General features: G+C 34.5%; 3 protein-coding genes across 5 annotated transcripts; 1 reads left to right on the top strand and 2 right to left on the bottom strand.

Moving 5' to 3' along the window:
• Positions 1-376: 376 nt before the first annotated feature.
• Positions 377-2,476, bottom strand: LOC101204456 (venom phosphodiesterase 2). Its single transcript, XM_004141004.3, has one exon. It carries the CDS (start codon positions 2,248-2,250, stop codon positions 811-813), a length of 1,440 nt encoding a protein of 479 aa, XP_004141052.1. The 5' UTR covers positions 2,251-2,476; the 3' UTR covers positions 377-810.
• A 126-nt stretch (positions 2,477-2,602) lies between these two features.
• On the top strand, positions 2,603-6,715 carry LOC101204706 (enhanced ethylene response protein 5). The gene is made up of 13 exons (XM_004141005.2): positions 2,603-2,818; positions 2,919-3,055; positions 3,170-3,263; positions 3,334-3,423; positions 4,026-4,091; positions 4,296-4,385; positions 4,514-4,570; positions 4,783-4,844; positions 5,530-5,617; positions 5,761-5,837; positions 5,919-5,993; positions 6,113-6,218; positions 6,288-6,715. Exons 1-13 carry the CDS (start codon positions 2,651-2,653, stop codon positions 6,417-6,419), a joined length of 1,242 nt encoding a protein of 413 aa, XP_004141053.1. The 5' UTR covers positions 2,603-2,650; the 3' UTR covers positions 6,420-6,715.
• A 1,576-nt stretch (positions 6,716-8,291) lies between these two features.
• LOC101205190 lies at positions 8,292-12,219 on the bottom strand. 3 transcript variants are annotated; one of them, XM_011650306.2, is made up of 12 exons: positions 11,992-12,219; positions 11,860-11,913; positions 11,729-11,780; positions 11,564-11,637; positions 11,353-11,483; positions 11,027-11,132; positions 10,714-10,850; positions 10,307-10,612; positions 9,680-10,225; positions 9,176-9,286; positions 8,956-9,024; positions 8,292-8,535 (listed from the first exon to the last, which is right to left on the bottom strand). In XM_011650306.2, exons 1-12 carry the CDS (start codon positions 12,014-12,016, stop codon positions 8,530-8,532), a joined length of 1,617 nt encoding a protein of 538 aa, XP_011648608.1. In that variant the 5' UTR covers positions 12,017-12,219; the 3' UTR covers positions 8,292-8,529. The 3 variants fall into 3 exon arrangements, with proteins under 3 accessions (XP_011648608.1, XP_011648611.1, XP_031736606.1); XM_011650309.2 differs by lacking the exon at positions 11,992-12,219 and having other exon boundaries at positions 11,353-11,475; positions 11,860-11,915; XM_031880746.1 differs by lacking the exons at positions 11,729-11,780; positions 11,992-12,219 and having other exon boundaries at positions 11,353-11,475; positions 11,860-11,878.
• Between the last annotated feature and the right edge of the window lie 6,473 nt (positions 12,220-18,692).

The raw sequence follows: 18,692 nt of genomic DNA, 5'->3' as shown, positions 1-18,692 counted from the left end.
AACAAAATCAATGGTCTAATATATATATATAGTTTTTATTTTTAATAAACAAAAATTTAAACACAGAAAAAACAAAAAGAAAAAGTTGAAATAGTTACCAAAGAGGTATTGAATAATATTCAAAGCTAGTGACTAAAGTGTTTTTTCAAATAAAACAAAATTAAAGATGTAGATTATCTTCTTGCTAGATTCAATGAAATGCTTCCAAACCCATAAGTATTGAGTGGCAATTAGAAGAAACCAATTCTATGGACATTAGAAACTCAAATCCAAACGCTAGCTACCACAATGAGCATAAGAAAAGTAAAAAGAAATGAAATACCAGTTTGGATAAAACCCATAAGTATTCATCAAACGTGAGCTAAAAGAACCAAAAGAAATAAAAAGATGCGATTCAAGAGGGCAAGACAACGATCTACTAAACTACAAACAGGGAAACTGATATGGGAACTTGTTTTAGATATCTATTATCAACTGACCAAAGTCTTTGAATATGATACCCTTGCAAATGAACAACAACAACATAAGAACAAAAATTACAAGCTCTGTCATTCTGCCGATCAGTGAACCACAATGGAACATCGCAGAATCATCTGCTAACGGATGGATTCACGCTCACGACAATGATCGCAAGGCATCCATGCAAGAAAAAGGTAAGCACTGTTTTTCCGCAATGTACATCATGTTCAAATTCTTAAACATCCCCCACGGCGTTGTTCAAGTTAAAGAAACTTTATTGTACACCTAATGGCCGTGGCACTGATTTTGCGACAGGCAGGTCATAAAATATGACAGGAATGTACTAGGATTCTATGAAGAAGGCAAGAGAATGGATTGAGGAAATGATGCAGAACCATTGTTAGGTGCAGGTTTGATATTGAGAATTGAAGTAACCAAGTTATATATCTGAACATTTTCAAAAGATGGGACTTTTCTCCCCCTTGCAAACTGTGGACCATGGCCAATGAAGATGGTTCTCATGGAGAAGACTGAATTATCATATCCATGAGCTCCTCCACACTCCTGTCTTTTACTATTCTTCATCTCCACCTTGAATCCTTCTTCAACCAACCCAATCACCGGTGGAATTCGATCGCTTGCACTATAATGAAGCCGAGATGGAAGCTCTTCCTTGACATACATTTTCAAACGATTCCCATTCTTAACTTTCCCGGATTGCAAACCCTCATTCATTTTTGAAACAATCTCGGAAAGTGAAATATCAGGAGGTGGACGAATTGCCAACAGAGGAGTTCTTGATTGAACCCAACTGTCTGGAATCACAATCCATGGAGCTAAATCCTCAATAAAAATCAACTTCTTATCACAAGTCCCAACCATTCCATGATCACCCACTAATATAATATTGACATCCTCAAAAACTCCTCTTTTTTCCAAGCCAGAAATGAGTTTCCCAAGCATTGAATCAATTCTAGCAACAGCCTCAGTGACTTGTGGATCATCAGGCCCAACCTTGTGACCTTGATGATCCGGGTCCTCAAAATACAAAGTCATAAATACAGGAATTTCCTCACTAGGCAAGTCAAAATACTGCAAAATCATATCTACTCGTTCCTCAAATGGAACCGATTGGTTATAATGATGGCATAAATTAACAGGGCAAGACCATGAGCCTTTTTTTACCTCAGCGCCAACCCAAAAAACCGTTGCCGCTCCGAGTCCTTGATTGGTCACCGTCTCCCACAGTGGCTCGCCAAGCCACCATTTAGAGTCGTGATTAGCCATCGTGAAGGCATCTCCAGTCACCGGATCGAGAAAATAGTTGTTGATTATGCCGTGATGAGCCGGATAAAGGCCAGTGACGATCGAGTAATGATTGGGAAATGTCAGAGTTGGGAAAACAGGAATCAAACCCCTCTCAGCCTCAGTCCCATTAGCGATCAGACGGTCAATATTAGGGGTTGAGGTTTTGAATTGATACCCAAATCGAAACCCATCGGATGAGATCAATATAACCACCGGACGTTTCAGCTTAGTGAGAGCACGGGCAGTGGAATCAACACCGGCGGAGGAAGAGGCAGCGGAGAAGAAAAGGAAGGCGAAGGCGAAAGCGGCGGAGAGAGCGATACAAGTAATTAAAGTGAGAGAAATGAAGAGAATGCTGGTTTTATGAGATGGGTTTGAAGAATATGCATCGGTGTCGAAAGAGAGCAGAGCGGTGGTGGGGCTAGAGGAGTTTTCTTCCTGATCTGGTGCCGGAGTTGGCTTAGCCGGAGAATCAGGACCCATGACGGGAAAAACAGGTTCCTAGTCAGTCGTCTTCTTCCAGAGTTTAGGAAGGTGGTTAAGATTTGAGGAGAAGGTTTGCAGAAGTGAAATTGAAGAATCGAATGAATTTAGATGGTTAGGTGCGGGAAATTGAAGAGTTTGGGTGACACGTTGCCGTCGCTTCGCCAGCAGATTATGAGAACCTGAGGGGAGTTCTTGAAACGTAATGTTTTCTACTGACTGCAGTACGGTAAATGGCTCTCAAGTTTATTGTGGGCTGGGCCCAAGTCAAACTCGGGCCTGAACAAAATAGCTTTATGGATCCAAAGTTGGTAAACGGCGCCGTTTCGTTTCGCGGTAGAATTAAATTAACAGACGAAGTAGAAGAACTCGAAAATTTGCTGCATAGAGGACGGCGGCAATGGCGTACCTGAGCATGGGAGAGGCTCATAGAAGAATCACTGAGTACTTGAATCGATTTTCGGACTCTGTTTCCTCTCAAGATGGAGTTTCTCTCAAATCTCTTCTTGCTCTCTCCTCCAACTCCCCCAATCTTCTCGCTCTCGCCGACTCTCTCAATATTTTCCAGGTTCTTTGTCTTTCCCTATCTCAATTTTAAAAGAGTTGTAGTAATTTTTCTAGTAGTTAATCTCGGTCGAGATGTAATTTTAGGGATTGGTTTTTTACAGGATGCCAATAGATTAATCAGACAATCGGATAGATATTCTCAGTTTGGAGAAATGTTGGTGAATTTCTTTCGTGCGTTGCAGTGTTACCGTCTTGGGAATCTGGTGGATGCTTATCAAGCTTTTGAAAAATTCTCTAAGTATTTGCTTTTCCTCCAATCTATTTGTGTAGACTTGTGTTCTATTTGTATTTGATTAATACTTCAATTTTAGTTTGAAATCAAGTAATTTTGCTTGTAATGGTGGATTTCCAGCGCTTTCACTCAGGAATTTCGGTCTTGGGATTCAGCTTGGGCGTTGGAAGCATTGTATGTAGTTGCTTACGAGATTAGGATCATAGCAGAGAGGGTATGATCTTAGGTTTTATATGGAAACTTCATGTCTTGTTAAGTGTTTAATTCGGTCTCTGTGTTTGCAGGCTGACAGAGAGCTGGCTTCGAATGGAAAATCACCGGAAAAGTTGAAAGGAGCTGGCTCATTTCTCATGAAAGTTTTTGGGGTTCTTGCCGTATGTTTTGTTCAAACAATATTTTTCTTGCAGACGTGTTTTATGCAATGATCATTTCTGACTTCTAGATCCCACCTTCAATTAATTGTTTCCAATATAAACTTTCTGTTGACCTATTACTGGAATTGGTCTTGCCTGTTAATCTCTTTTAGGTGCCGTGTTTGCATTCTTCGTCTTGATTTCTATGTGGACAACATGTGAGACTGTTGAGAATTCTAAATTCATGTTAACATAAAAACTTGAAGTTTTAGGATTAATAATGACTAAACGGTAGTACATAGAGTTAGCGTTGTGTTTAAGTTTGGTTACTTGTTGACAGGATTAACTGACCACAAGTATATTTCATTCCTTATGCTGGATTTCTTAAACATCAGAGACTGACATTATAGCATCTTTTAGCAAGTTTATGTTGCAGATTTATTTTATGCTCTTTGCTCGTTTTAAAATTAGCAATCAATTTACTCTTATGGTGGGGTGACAATGACAAGGCTTCTAGCTAGTTAACATTACCTTACATAGATTTCATTAGAGTTATCGACTAATTCACAATGCAATTTGCAGATTCATCTTACGTACACAAATTTTTGTTGATTGTATTTTAGGGAAAAGGCCCTAAACGTGTTGGAGCATTGTATGTGACTTGCCAGTTGTTCAAGATATACTTTAAGGTAACAAATGTGTTTTTTATTTGGCTTTCGAACGTAGAAACTATAATCTTCAGATTCAATTTGATATTTCTTTTGCAGCTTGGCTAGGAAAGATGGTTTTTAAAACCTTTAACATTCCCTTTTCATATTAAAATCATCCACTCACACACATAAAATCGATCCATCTTTGGTTACATAATGATGAAGTAACTAATTTGATTGCAGCTTGGTACTGTGCACCTGTGCCGTAGTGTGATAAGGAGCATTGAAACAGCTCGAATATTTGACTTTGAGGAGTTTCCTAAAAGAGACAGGGTTAGAACTGGTTTTGGTTGCTTTTACTTACCCGCCAGATGTCATCATCCTGTTCTATATTTTCTCAGGATGATTTGACCATCGTGTTTTTAGTGAAAAGTTCTGACTACAGTACATGTATTATTTAGGTGACCTACATGTATTATACAGGCCGTCTGGAAGTTTTCAACGAGAATTTTCCTGCCGTGAGTAATTCTATGGTTATACCATTTAGGGCTTAGGAATCTAAATTGCTTGGTTTATGCTGGTGTATCCACACGATCTTTTCACTCTGATTGGTACCAATTTCTGGCTTGTCATGTCTCCTTACCATGTGACTTGTGAATAATATGTGAAGCCTTTAATTTCCCCATCCTTTTCTACCTCATTTTACTCAAACACTTCCGTGACATGGCAGGCTGATCAAAAGTTATCATACGCCTTGATGCATTGCAACCCTCGAAGAGAATCTAATATAAGGTTTGACTCAGGTGTGCTTGCTACATATAATTTTCTTTTGCTTGGACAATTATGGATGGATGATTGATTGATGTTTTTCTCTTTTATATATGGTTGAATGTTTTGAAATAGATAAATCTTTTCATCCAGAATATAACAGACATAATACTCTATTTCTGGAAGTACCTCTTTTCACTTTGGATGGAACTCGGTCAGAGACCACTGCTTTCATGACTGTAATAGAAAAAGAAAGATACTTTGCTTCCATTTTCAAGAGCTTGGTGTAAACCTGTTTTTCTTCCAACTATTATACGATTATTCTATCTGTGATTTATGTCTCCATTGGATGAATCTTTTGTACTCTTCCTTGGCTTTCTTCTTCTGCCTCTTTTCCACTATAATAATTATTATAATTTCATCCCTCAAGGGAATTCCATCGTAGTCAATTTAGACACACTCTTCTGTATTCTTTTTAGAACTATGTACCACAGCTTAAGTAAAGATGCATGCTTAAATTTTAATATTTTGTGCCCATTGAAAGATCCTTATCTATTATTTGGCCTATTATATCGGCATTTTAGATTTTAATATGTACAGTTTCTTTTTAATGCATTTGATTATCTATTATCTATTATTTATGGAATAGTTCTATTTAGTTTGTGAAATTGAAGAGAGTCTTACTTAAGTCGCACTAATTGTGGAACAGAATGATATTGAAGTATCTAATACCTGTGAAGCTTTCTATGGGGATATTACCTACCAAGTCGCTTCTTGAGAAGTACAACCTTTTTGAGGTATTGCAAGTCTTTTACAAATGTTTACTCAGTTAAATTTATTTAAGCTACTTGTAAAGTTCTCTAAACATAATGATATGTATGCAACGTATTCTTAGTTTTCTGCACAGTCTAAAATAGATAATGATATTCTTACTTCGCAGTATGAAAATGTTTTGCAAGCTCTTAAAAGAGGTGATCCTAGGCTTCTGCGACATGCTCTTCAAGAGCATGAAGATCAGTAAGCATGCTTCAAATTTTCTTGTGAGAGAGTATTTATGACAATGACACAAACTCATACTCGTGTTCTTTGTTATATTAGGTTCTTAAGATCAGGGGTGTATCTCGTCTTAGAGAAGTTGGAACTCCAAGTTTACCAAAGATTGGTGAAGAAAATGTAAACTCACGATTCTCGTATTTTGTTGCCTTATAGTTGATGGGTAGCTCACACACGGGCTTAAAGAGACTTCTCCTGACTATTTGTCCATTATTTTGAATTCTATGCACTCTCTCCAGCTACTTCATACAAAGGCAAAAGGATCCAAACAAAGCTCACCAAATCAAATTAGAAGTAATTGTAAAAGCTTTACAATGGTTGGAAGTAGACATGGACATCGATGAGGTATTTACGGCAACCCAACCAAGCCAACAACTTATTCAGTGTTGTCTCATGCTTCCGTTAAATTTGCAGGTAGAGTGCATCATGGCCATACTCATAAACAAGAGTCTGGTGAAAGGTTACTTCGCTCACAAGAGCAAAGTGGCGGTGGTAAGCAAACAAGATCCTTTTCCTCGACTCAATGGAAAACCAGTTGGCTCATGAAACAATTTTCTTCTTTTATAGCCACGCAGTTGTAAGAGTGTTGTATCATTTGCTCTGACACTTGTTCCAAAAAAATGTAGAACATATTTTGGACGATAGAATTGAGTCAAGATTACGGCATTCTGTATTTCAAACGATAGTGTAGAGTGCACATCCCCAAGTGAAAACTGTCATTTTAAACCCCTATTCTTTTTGGTGTGTATTCTATTCCAAGATGGAGAATTATAGGCATTCTGCTTCTTCTTGCACAAATTCCACCTCATTTCTCATAATTTCCAGTTTTGTAATTTGACCTATTATCTTTTTCTTTATTTCTTTGAGCGGATGTCCATGTCTACTTGATGTAGCGGCATGAAGTAAAATATTAATCAATTAATAAATATCACAATAGATGACAAATATACAGGTGATGTTTTGGTATAATTTTGAGAAGTTTGATCACATTTTCCATTGCGACCTTCCCATCGATGTCCATGCTCATTCTATTTTTCTTTCTTTTCTTTCTTCATTTTTACTACTCATTTTATTATTGTTATATTTCCGTCTATGTTAATGTTGGGTCTCACTCTCATCTTCAAACCTTACAGACTGCGGAATGTACTTTCCCACCGAAAAACCTCTTATCCTAAAACCTGAGTTTAAACATCTTCCCTTCTTCCTTCAAGGAAAGGAAATGAACTAAGTCTGTAGAATCTAATCCACCAACTCTTGACTTTGTTTAAAGTTTTAAATTGTTCTTTGATTTCTCAGTTCCTTAATATTCATTCTAATTTTCTAGAACTGGTTATCAACAACATTTAATTTTCATTGCTCCATTTCAACCTAACCCTAGCGGAGATAAAACATGCAACCAAAAACCATAACAAGAAAACAATCTCTGTAACAAAGAAGACGAGACACCAAATTTGAGTGAACAGAAGGGGGAGAAAAAGGTAGGCTCAGATTCGCCTTTTCTCAGAAAGGGAGGGAGGCACAGACGATCCGTGGCTACGAACATCGGCAAAAAGTCTTTAAAGTGAAAGATAAGTTCCACAAAGACTGTTGTCCGAGTCGCCATGCCTGACGAAGGGTCGCAATCTCAACTCCATATCTGATCCATAGACTTTCAGATCAATCATCACCGCCAACACAATAGGACTAAGAAGAAGAAGAAGAAGAAGTAGCAGTAGTAGTAGAAGATGATGATGATAATGATAATGATAGAGAAGAAAGAGATAGAGAGAGAGAGAGATAGAGAGATGGAAATGGTAGCAGAAGCGCGTAGAAATCATAGGCTCTACAAGCATTCGAAGCGAAGGGAACATCCTCCCATCTCCGAGAGCAAAGCCTCATTCTTAAACTAATGAGGGCAAAACGATGCAACCGCCGTGGCGGAGCAACCGTACTGCAATTTCGCCATTCTCCACTTTAAGAAGTATTTATATGGCGCCCCATCGAAACTACAACGCTTGATTTTTGTGTTCCGATTTTGCCCCCCACGGCCACACCCTCCGTATTTTGAATTTACCATAACACCCTCCAAATTAATTCCCCTTTCGTTTTTTCGTTTTCTTCTGTTTACACAAACAAAATGGTTAGACGTTGTTGGTTGAAGATCTTAACCTATATGTCAATGAATACAAGCAAAGCTTTTGGGATTAAAATACTAATAATCCAGGGAGAATTATCGTACAGATCAGAATGAAACTGTATTCAGCATTAATAGCTACAATACAACGCTAAGTCCTCTAAATGTGAATTGATAAAGCATCGATTACTGTTAACGGTTCAATCTCTAACCCCTTTAAATGTGAACTCAAATTGAGAGTTACGTAGGAAGGACATGTTCTCATGAAATGGGTGGTCACAGTCTTCTTCTCTTAACTAAGTTACTGAACATCAGAATATAAAGTTGATTTATTTAAGATAAGAAAAAAATTTATACAATGAGAGTGAAGAAAGAAATTGCAAATACATCAATGACATGTTCTGTACGAACGATCAAAATTTGTTAATATTGCGTACATGGTTAAGAAAAAAGAATGGGAGAAGAAAAACTGGTTTGCAGTTTATGGAAGTAACAGCTTCCATCCCCTTGATTAGGATTTGTATGGATCATTCACTAAACTGGTTATTTCTGCAAGGTCATAAGTAAAGCCATGTGAATCAGACTTGGTAATTATTAGGATACCTCACGGCAAAAACACACTCAAGAACGCTGAAGTAAAATAACCGTACTAATATTTACTAATAATCCTACCATCTCCTTAACTAGAGTTTTACTAACAGAAGGAAAAAAGATCACAGTTTTAGAAGCCAACCAGCAGATATGTGTATACGGACGCCTTTTGTGTGAATTTTATGATGCTCTGTAAGCATAACTTCATCCTTATAGGGGGGATGTTCACGCCACAAATAACAGGTTTACAAGGGACAGATCACAAACAGTTTTTACTTTTCCTTCTCTTCGAAGATGGGATTATACCATATGTTTCTTGCAAGGCGTTGGAAAGTAAAAGCTCAAGAAGCATGGAATGCAACAAAAATTATTTCATACCTTCTTTTTCCTTTGTCTAGTAAAGAGAACAAGAGTCCCGAACCCAACCATTATTGCAATTTTTAGGGCCTAAACAAGAAAATTTGGGAGAGCAAAACATCAATAATATTGTAACCCTTAGTGAAACACAATAATTGAACTCTTAGTCACTTTTAATCAGTCATTAATCTCCATTTAGATGATAAAAATCTAAATGTGCCTCAGAGAAGATTGAAATTACCTTGGCAAGTGCTCCTTCAAACGGTTTTACATCATCTGAACTATCTGGTTTGATCATTTCTTGATGTTCACTCTTGCCCCCATTTGCCTTCGTTTCTGAGGTACCTCTGCTCTGTAGATGTAAGTGCATGCACATCCATTACACGTCATTAACAAGATAAAACTAATAAACCATCGTCTCAAAATAAACCACAATCATATGACTTCCATTATTGCACACGTGGCCTTGACCATTTAAAGAGCAAAGATGTCAATCGTGTGCTTGTACACATCATATAATGGATGCATGAACTAACTTAAAAGAGTACGATTGTAGTTTTGCAGCAAGTTCCCAATCTTCATGATTGTCAAGAAGAATTTAAAATGGAGAGAGTTAATTACGAGATTGTCAAGGAAGTTTAATTTGCTTCATAAAGATCAAATGAATCTAACTTTTGGTCACCTTTACGTAGTTTTAAGAAACTAGATAGAAAGGAAAAAAAAAAAAAGTTTAAACCAAGATTACCTCTTCCGTTGAAATCTTCATTTCCCCTTTACGGACGAATGTATAGCTAATGCGCCCTCCCCCCGCCAGATCTTGTATCTGATTATCACTTGTCGTGACACATAACCGTCTTCTTTCATCTGGAAATATCCAGCCACCAGACCTTTTGGAAAGAAATTGCTTGTCTTGAACACGTGATTGATAAGATTCATCATTCTTTACATCTATATCATCGCGCTCCTTGTGCATTTTGTCCTTCTCAATCAAATTTTCTCCGCCAACTTGATTCTTTTTCCCCTTTAACTTCAGTGATTGCCCAGGGTCTTCAAATATTTTAGTCCCATCTCGAGCCTCAATGAATTTACGTTTCTGTTCCTTTTGCTTGATATCTGCCAAGTCATGGGTCAACTCACCTGCAAGAGGAGGGCCGATTGGTGTTTGTGACAGTATAGCCTTGGTATTATCCTCGGAGGGTTTCTTCGATTGATTAACTCTCAAAGATGTTTGCTTTTCTACCACACTGTGTTGAGCATTTCTTAAGGTAGGTTTAATGCGAGGTTTTGTGTCCTAATGTAAGAAGCAAAATTTTATTCAAACAATTAGCATATGGAATCATATAAATACAATAAAGCATCATTCAGGATATACCTGAGTCAGGCTACTTTCAAATGCACTTAATAATTTTTTAACATTCCCAGGAGCTCTCCTACGTGATGGTGTCCCCGTAGCATCGGTCTTCTCTTCACCTTTTGATGAAGAATTTGATAACTCTGTGCCTTGAGAATTGAACAAGTTTTCTTCGGAACGAATGGTCGGTGAACGTTTGTTTGCATGAGGTGATTGTTTCTCTATCCTCTCAACTAATACAGTGTTATTTACCTTTGGCTTATTAGCATCAACTTCTTGCAACTGAGGAGTTGTCGATGGATTACGCTTAGTTCTATTTGCATCATTCTAAAACAAACAAAAACGCCCATCAAAATCAAAACAGGTACTAAAACTTCAGCAAGAAATTGAACCACAAATTCATTAATTCTAACTGAAAGTGGTCGAACCTGATCAAGTTGAACGTTGTTTGTTCTTTCAGTAATTGGTTTCCCATCAGAGATATTTTCAGTTGATGTTGATGTAGATTGTTGAGTTGGTCCTTTAGCACTTAGATCCCCAATTTGAAGAAGACATTTTTGTGAATCTTGAGAAGACGGAGCACTCAGAAAATCAAGAAATAACCTTTCAGAAAACACCAATGTAAAAAACCCGACAGCTAGAAAATCCTACTATACTTAACCATGAAATATTCAGGTTCTCGACTTGTTCAGTATTTCAAAAGGTGGAAAAAAAAATAAGGAAAAAAGAACATGGTCTGACCTGAGAGCTCAGGGTTGCGGTAAAAAGATGATCCAATGTTGCTTCCTGAGCTTCTGAGATTTCTATCTTGACGCTCAACTTGTTTTCTTCTCAAAGCGGTCTCTCTCTACAATAATAATAAAAAAAAGTAGAAATGAGATTGAAGTTATTATCGCAAGAACTCAAAATGCCAAACAAAAAGATCCAAAGTGAGTGAAACGAAAATTAGTAATTACAATAAAACAACTCAAACGATAGGGATGACTATCAACAAACCAACTTGAATTCAGTAAAAAAAAAAAAAAAGCGACATTGTTGAAGAGAAAAATAAGGTTCGAAAAGAGTACCATCATTCGAATTCGACTGCGGTCATCTTCACTAAGAGCAAACTGGAACTGCAAATGCACATGGCCACCTCCTTCAAGAGGAAAAAGATCATCCCAATAACCCTTCTCAACTATTGATTTCGCCTGAACACCTTCCCCAAAACAAAACCATTTTCAATCAGCCTCATAAATTAACTAAATCAGACAACACCACCAAATTCCTAGAACAAACCTGCACGTGATATCTCGTTCCCCCCAGCATCCTGAACTATAAGAATCACATCATCTCGCAGAGTTGTCAATGGACTGTATAAATAAACCAACAAGAATACAATAATGAGAATTGAGAACAGGAAGAAGACAAAGATCACAAATAACAGAGGACATATTTCATTACAATGAGAAATCTCCTTTATCCGAAGTTTCGTAATGTCTTTTCCCCATGGAAACTGAAGTAAAACGAAACCCATTTCAGAATCAATACAACAACAAAAAACAAACAAACAAACAAGCAGCCGATTTACGTACCCTTAATCGAAATTTGAGAAGGCAGTAGCTCGGGAAGGTCGATGAACTCCAGAACTGAAAGAAATGGAAATGAAGGATGAAGAAGAAGAAGGAAAAGTAATGGCATAAAGATAAGAAATGGGAGAAAATAACCTGAAAGTCTGATAGTTCCGGGCATGATTGAAGGAAAAAAAGAAGAAGAAGGGGAAGGAGGGAAATGGAAGAATTGTTATGGTTAATTGACATGAAAGCAGAGAATTGGAGTTGGAGAAATTGAGGATGGAAAATGGTTGGCGGTGAGAGAAGGAAGAAGTGAAGAGTGGGTCAGCTTCGGAGTTTTGTTGATCAATAACTACCCCAAATAATGCCGCGGCGCCAAAGTTTTGGTTTTCTCTCACTCTCTATTATGCCTCCAAACCAACGTTCACCAATAAACTATGAACAACAATTGGAAAGCACCATGGGATGGGCCTACGGCCCAGAAAGATAAAACAAGTAAACATTGCTTTCCAGCCCAGAACTAAGTCATCATTTGTTCTTAGGAAAGCCCATTGGACTTTTATTTTTCTAAATTTCTGAGACCCACTTAGGTGTCGACGCATGAAAAGCTTATCATCTTTACTTTTGTCTCTGTCCAAAAGCTCACAACTTACAAATAATTTCTTTTCTTTTTTTAAATAACATTTAAGGTAAACATTTTAGATAAATTAAAATACAATAAATATTTGTGAGAAAATTAAATTTTAGTTCACATAATAAAAAAAATATATTTTAATGTTTATGTCTTGGTTTTGCATAATAAAAAAATTTCAATCTAGAAAAATAGGATAGGTTTCATTTTGTAATTTCCCACCAAAATTTGGATCATATATCCATTCAATAAATAAAACCCTCATATTCCCCATTATATAGGGAAAATATGTAGTGGTTAAGAGTAAAATGGTTGAATGAGTGGTGAAATGGAGCAAAAATCCAAAAAAACATGTAGAACTTCTTTCTTCTTACTTCCTTACAACAACAGCTTTTGAAATGCATCGTCTTATATTTATTATTGTTATCATTAGGTCCTACTCATCTCTCTCTCGAAAGCTCTTTGAAAGAGAAAATTCATGTCAGATTTTTTAACCAATCTTTCTCTCTCTCTCTCTCTTTCTCTACCTTCTCCCTCATGGATTATTAGGGTTAATCTCTCTTTTAATTTTTAGCAGTTTATCCCTAAATAAATTCTATAATAGTTTTAATTCTTTACGGTGTTGATATAAACTTACTTATTAATCTTAAGAACATGCACTACCTGTTAGCAATTAACGAAACAGGAGAAAAAAAAAAGAGTCGTATAAAAATGAAATGAAAGAAAACAAAAAATGCAATAAAGTGGGTGTAAGATTCAGGTGATAGATTTCATTGTTGTCTGATATTAAAAGTGTTATTATTTTCTCCTTGATATAACGTTGTCATGTTGGAACTTTGTTGTAACATGACAAATTCAATAAGATAGTGTGTCTTTGAATTTTAGTGAATGATAGATCTCCAGCATTTATGGCTCCCCTTCCCTTACCTTTCCTATCTATATCACCAAACACCATACATTCATATATCAAATATATATTCAAACATCTAAACAACTATATACATATATGACCTTATAAAACAAAAAGTTTTGCAAATCAACACATACATCTATATCTAACTAATAGGGTACACCCCTTACTCAAAATTTAAGTGTTTCTTAACTTTGGATTAAAATTGTAAATAATATAAATACGTTGAATACATAAATATTATACTCTTCCTCTCCTCATTTGAAGTAATAAATTTAAATTAAAAAAAAAAAAAAAGACAAAAGTGTATAGTTGTCAACTTTTGGTGCCATTTTATCATTAAAATGAGGTCAAAATTAAGTGAATTTATATAATTTAGGGTTGAAAGATTTCGAGTGAATGGTTGACTACATGTGGGTTCGGGTGTTATTCTATGTCTTAAACAAATTAACTTTTGAAATGTAAGTTTATAATTATATGGTTCACTATATGCTAGTTTAGTCCAATCTTGGATTATATTGTTTGGAAAAGTTTAATTTGGCCTATGATGCTCACCATGTGTGGGTTTTGATGTCTCCCACACCTCACATTTGTGTTAATTTGGTGGGTTGCATAACTCCCAAATGTGTGTGTATATATATTACTCAAAAGGTTATTTAGAAAGGGCGAGTTTATGATTTTGTAGCTAAGTGATGATCTTATGTACGTACGTTGAATCGTAGTTGTTCTAATACTTCATAAAATCAACCCTTTTAAGTGTGAACACAAGTTATTTTTAATCGATAGATTATATATTATGTATGTAGTTTGTATTTATAATATAAACTATGTTAGTTTGGATTATAAATGATAAGAGATTATTACAAAATAGTAAGGTTTCAAATAGTTTGATTGTAATTAAGCATAGTTATAATAACTTAAAACAAATTATTTTACATTGTGATATATCTATTAATATTTAAAACCCTTCATTGTAATAATAGTGTCTCCACTATTTTTTATAGTATTACTAGTGCTAATAGTTAAGTGTGCAACTAGAAATTAAATTATTTTATTATACATAATCTTTTGGATATGATTGTTATATTTATAATTATCCTTCGTTGAAAGACTACAACATACATTAGATGGACTATAATAGCTTATCACTTCGTCCGATGCAAGTAGATTTCAAAAAGAAAAAAAAGTAAACCTATGGTTTGTTGTTTTAAATGAGGTGATGAATATAGAGTGTTAATAAATCTTAAAAGATTTGATTATCCCACTGTTTTGAATTTAGAAAACATTGGTCAAAATGTGAGGAAAATAATTTAAAGGGAGAATTGTATTTGATTCCCAAAAGTGAAGGGGTAGGCTAAGAGAGTAAGAGAGGTAATTGAGACTTAATTGTCACATCACTACAATTCCACCACTAATGCTAGGACACGTATGTAATAAAGAAAGAATATTTAATTTAGGGTTAAAGAGGAATAAAATAGGGAAGTTAAAATAAAGACCTTTTTAAAGCAAAATTTCAACCAACAACACAAAAGAAAAGAGAAAGGGGAGATTCCAATGAGATAACATAATTAAATCAATTGAATCCTATTGCTCCTCAAATATTGAAGCAAGAAAGTTAAAATATATATTTATATGCTCTTAAAAGCGTCTCCCGTGCAAATCATTTCCCTTTTTAATCTAAGATTTTCCCAAAAAGCAATTTATTAATTCATCCATATCTAACAACATATATTATATAATATATGTGTATTCCTTTTTACCTGCCTTTATTGTATTTTTCTTTTTAATGTTGATGGTTTATATGACGATGTTTAAACATAAAATAAAAATAAACTAGTTATGCGAGGACTAAAGAAATGTAAGGAATAAACAAAGATCATAGGAGCGAAAAAAAAGTTGGATTGTCTCGACCAAGTGGTTCAACTTTGAAGATCAAGGTTGAAACCAATACGCTCTTTTATTTACTAAGATTCATTTTCTGTTTGTTATGATCCTAGCCTTCATAGTCGACCCGATTTACTATTCTTGAATTCCTTTTGGATTAGGAAGCTAAGGTGTATACACCATCTATAAACAATAGGTCATAAGCACCATTCAAGGTAAGTAGTTTTTCTTATCCCTAGTTTTTGTCACGGCCCTTTGTTAAATACATAGCATGCATTAGAGGTTCTTTGTCGAATACATTTCCTATGGGTCACCATCTTTAATAACTTTTTATTTGAAAATTAAAAACTACTACTTATTATTATATATTTTAATATTTTCGTTCTGGTAATTATAAATATTCAACAAGATTTTAAAACAAAAAATAATGGAGAATCAAGAAATTATATTTAACAAAAAAAATAACTCCCATGTGTCATGAAACTTGCAACGGGAGTAAAACATATTTCACATTGCTTTAGTACTATTTACCCATACCAGTTGGAAAAGAAAAAGGTAGATATCGGTAAAACTACATTAGTATTGCAATTGGGTGAGGTATGATTGGTTTTGAGGACACAACAGCTTGGGATGAAAACACAAGACTTTATATTAAAAAAAATTGCGAATGAAAAGACGAAAAATTATTGTTATGATATTTACTCTCTCTCAAACGTCTCTATATCTATCTAGAGAGAAGAGCATTGATCGGTTGGTTTAACTATGTTTCTCACAAACAAACACCGATCGAATCACTAATTTCTTATATCTCTAACCAACCATTTTCGATTCAATCACTTTGGTTCAATTTTTCTAACCTATCATATTGGTATGTATCCGTATGGAAAAAAAAATGTAGAGAAGGAAAGAGGAGAAAGATGAATGACAGCTAGAGGTGGATTGGTGATAATGGAAGAAATGATGAAAGGGTGATTGAAGCAAAAGAAGACAAGAGGGTGGGGACATAGTCTTTTGGGAGGAAGCCTGCAAAATCTTTTACAATAATACAACCTTTCTTTTATTTTCCTCCTCTTCCTCTTTCTAATACTCACTTACACTTACTTCCCCCCCTCTCTCTCTTTGATTTGACCCTACACTTACACTTATTTTTGTTTCCAAAACAATCCAACCCCATAATATAACTCAAACAAATTCCTTCTCTCTCTTTTATACATATTCCTCACAAAGATATTTAATAAAAATGCTTTACTTATTCTTCTAATTTAACTTCAAATTATTCTCACCAACTTAGTCTTCTATTAGAAGAGGTGGAGTTGAATTTGTTGAGATTGGTTTAAGAAATTTGCATTTTACAATAGACAATTTTGATGGAAACCACCCTAGTAATTGTATTTCTATTATTAAGCTAAGAAAATTGATTTTCTTTCCTAAATGTTTGGATAGGCTTCATTAATATGGTCGTACTCCTCTAATCTTAATTATGGAGGAATAATGTTTGGACAAAAGAAGTACATAAAATAATATATAGATATTTATAAGTTATAAACAAAAATGGAGCAAAAAGATTTAATCATTTATTAGAAATGGACCAAATTTGAATGTTTATTAATATATATATATATGAATAAAGTAGGAATCATGTAAAGTATTAATTGAAATGGTCAATGTAGAGTCATTATCTGTCTCTACCCACCAAAGTATGGGATTTCCTCTGTGCACAAATCTAAATGGTACCAAGTGGGTAGGGCAAAGTATTTGTTGTCTTTCTACTAGTTAAAATGCCTAAATTTTGTGTCTTTTTCTCTTAGCTTTGGTTGGAGATATCGATTTCAAAACAATCTTAGAAAAAGAAAATCAAAATCAAAATGTCTTGTTCTCTTCTGTTACATATACATATAAATAGTTAGTCGTCATTTGAATTTTGGTCTCGATCATGTTTTCAGTTCATTTTTTGTTGTTAAAAAAAAGTCAACGATACAAAAACAAAGATAACATTATGAAAAACCACTGTAGAGTATTGTAAATGTTTGGTTCGTACAAAGTTCAGTTAACAAACAAAGAATTTGTTCGTGCTTTTAGCAACAAACGATATCCAAATTTGCATTTGGGGTTGGGGGGAGTGGATTGAGTGTCCCCCAAGTAGTGGAACAAAGAAAGGGAAAATGGGAATTGGTAATGTAAAATGGATACCAAAAGTACAAACGATTGGGGAGAGGGGGAAATATAATGTAAAGAAGAGAAGTCCAAAACGGTGTCGTATAAGGGAACAAAGTTAAAAGAGTAGAGTGGTAGAAAGGGAAGTATGAATAGATTCCAAGGTGGAAAGGGCCGGGTTTATTGGATCCTGTCCGTTGAATTCACCCAATCAATATATAATAAAAACACATACATATATAGCATCCAAAGTTACAATCTTCTTTTTCATAGATACCCTCCCTCCCTCTATCTATATATATATATATATACCTATAACGATATTTTTATATAAATATCTTTTCTTAATTTAATTGTCCCGAAAATATTCCAAAGCTAAGTGATCGGGTTGAACAGACCCATAAAACTTAATATTAGACTTAACATTAAGAAAGCTTTGTGTGTGTCATCAATACATTTTTAACTTGTTATCTTTTCTATGTTGATATAGTGCATTATTGTTGCTATCTTTTCAAGTGTCACATTTTCTTTTTTCCCAAAATGTGTATCCATGTTTTTTTCAACCACTTCACAAGATCTCATTAAATTAGAAAAGTTGATATGATGTTACTCGATGAAAAGAAACTCGACGTAACGTGTCAAAATTTTACGGGTTAAAAAATTATTGATTTGATTTATTTAATTTTGGATTAATATGATATCTAACTTTCTACTTATGAGCATCTTTCCAAATCATCTTTGTCAAATCAATCTTTATTAATCAAATCTCAAGAGTAAATTAAGTTGATGAAAATTTGATAATATAATAAGTAGTAGGACAATAGATCATAGATAGATAGAGAAATATATTTTTTTGTATTTTTTTGTGAGAGGAAGACAAATAGAATTAACAAAGGTATTTCAATACAATTTTTAGTCAAGACATGTATTTATTACAAATACTAATTTTAAAGAAAAATGAAGATAATAATATGATCTTCTATTAAACTATATACATACATATGAACTTTGAAACATGTAACGTGTCACTTACATGATTCATTCTTTAAATTTTCTATGATTTTTTTATTATTATTTAATTCTTAAATTTCAAGTTTCAAAATCCAAACTTATAATCTCTATTAATTGATTTAAAAATTATAATTAATTATAATTTACTTTCATTTTATCATACTATTAAAATTAAATTAATATTTTATTTTTATAATACGTTTTAAGTAATTAATGCATTGACATGAACAAAGGAAAGGAAAGGAGAGTAAGTAGAAGTTTAAA

Source organism: Cucumis sativus, chromosome 2 (assembly GCF_000004075.3).
Source record: "Cucumis sativus cultivar 9930 chromosome 2, Cucumber_9930_V3, whole genome shotgun sequence".
NCBI classification, from domain to species: domain Eukaryota; kingdom Viridiplantae; phylum Streptophyta; class Magnoliopsida; order Cucurbitales; family Cucurbitaceae; genus Cucumis; species Cucumis sativus.
This window is presented reverse-complemented; position numbering and strand designations above follow the sequence as displayed.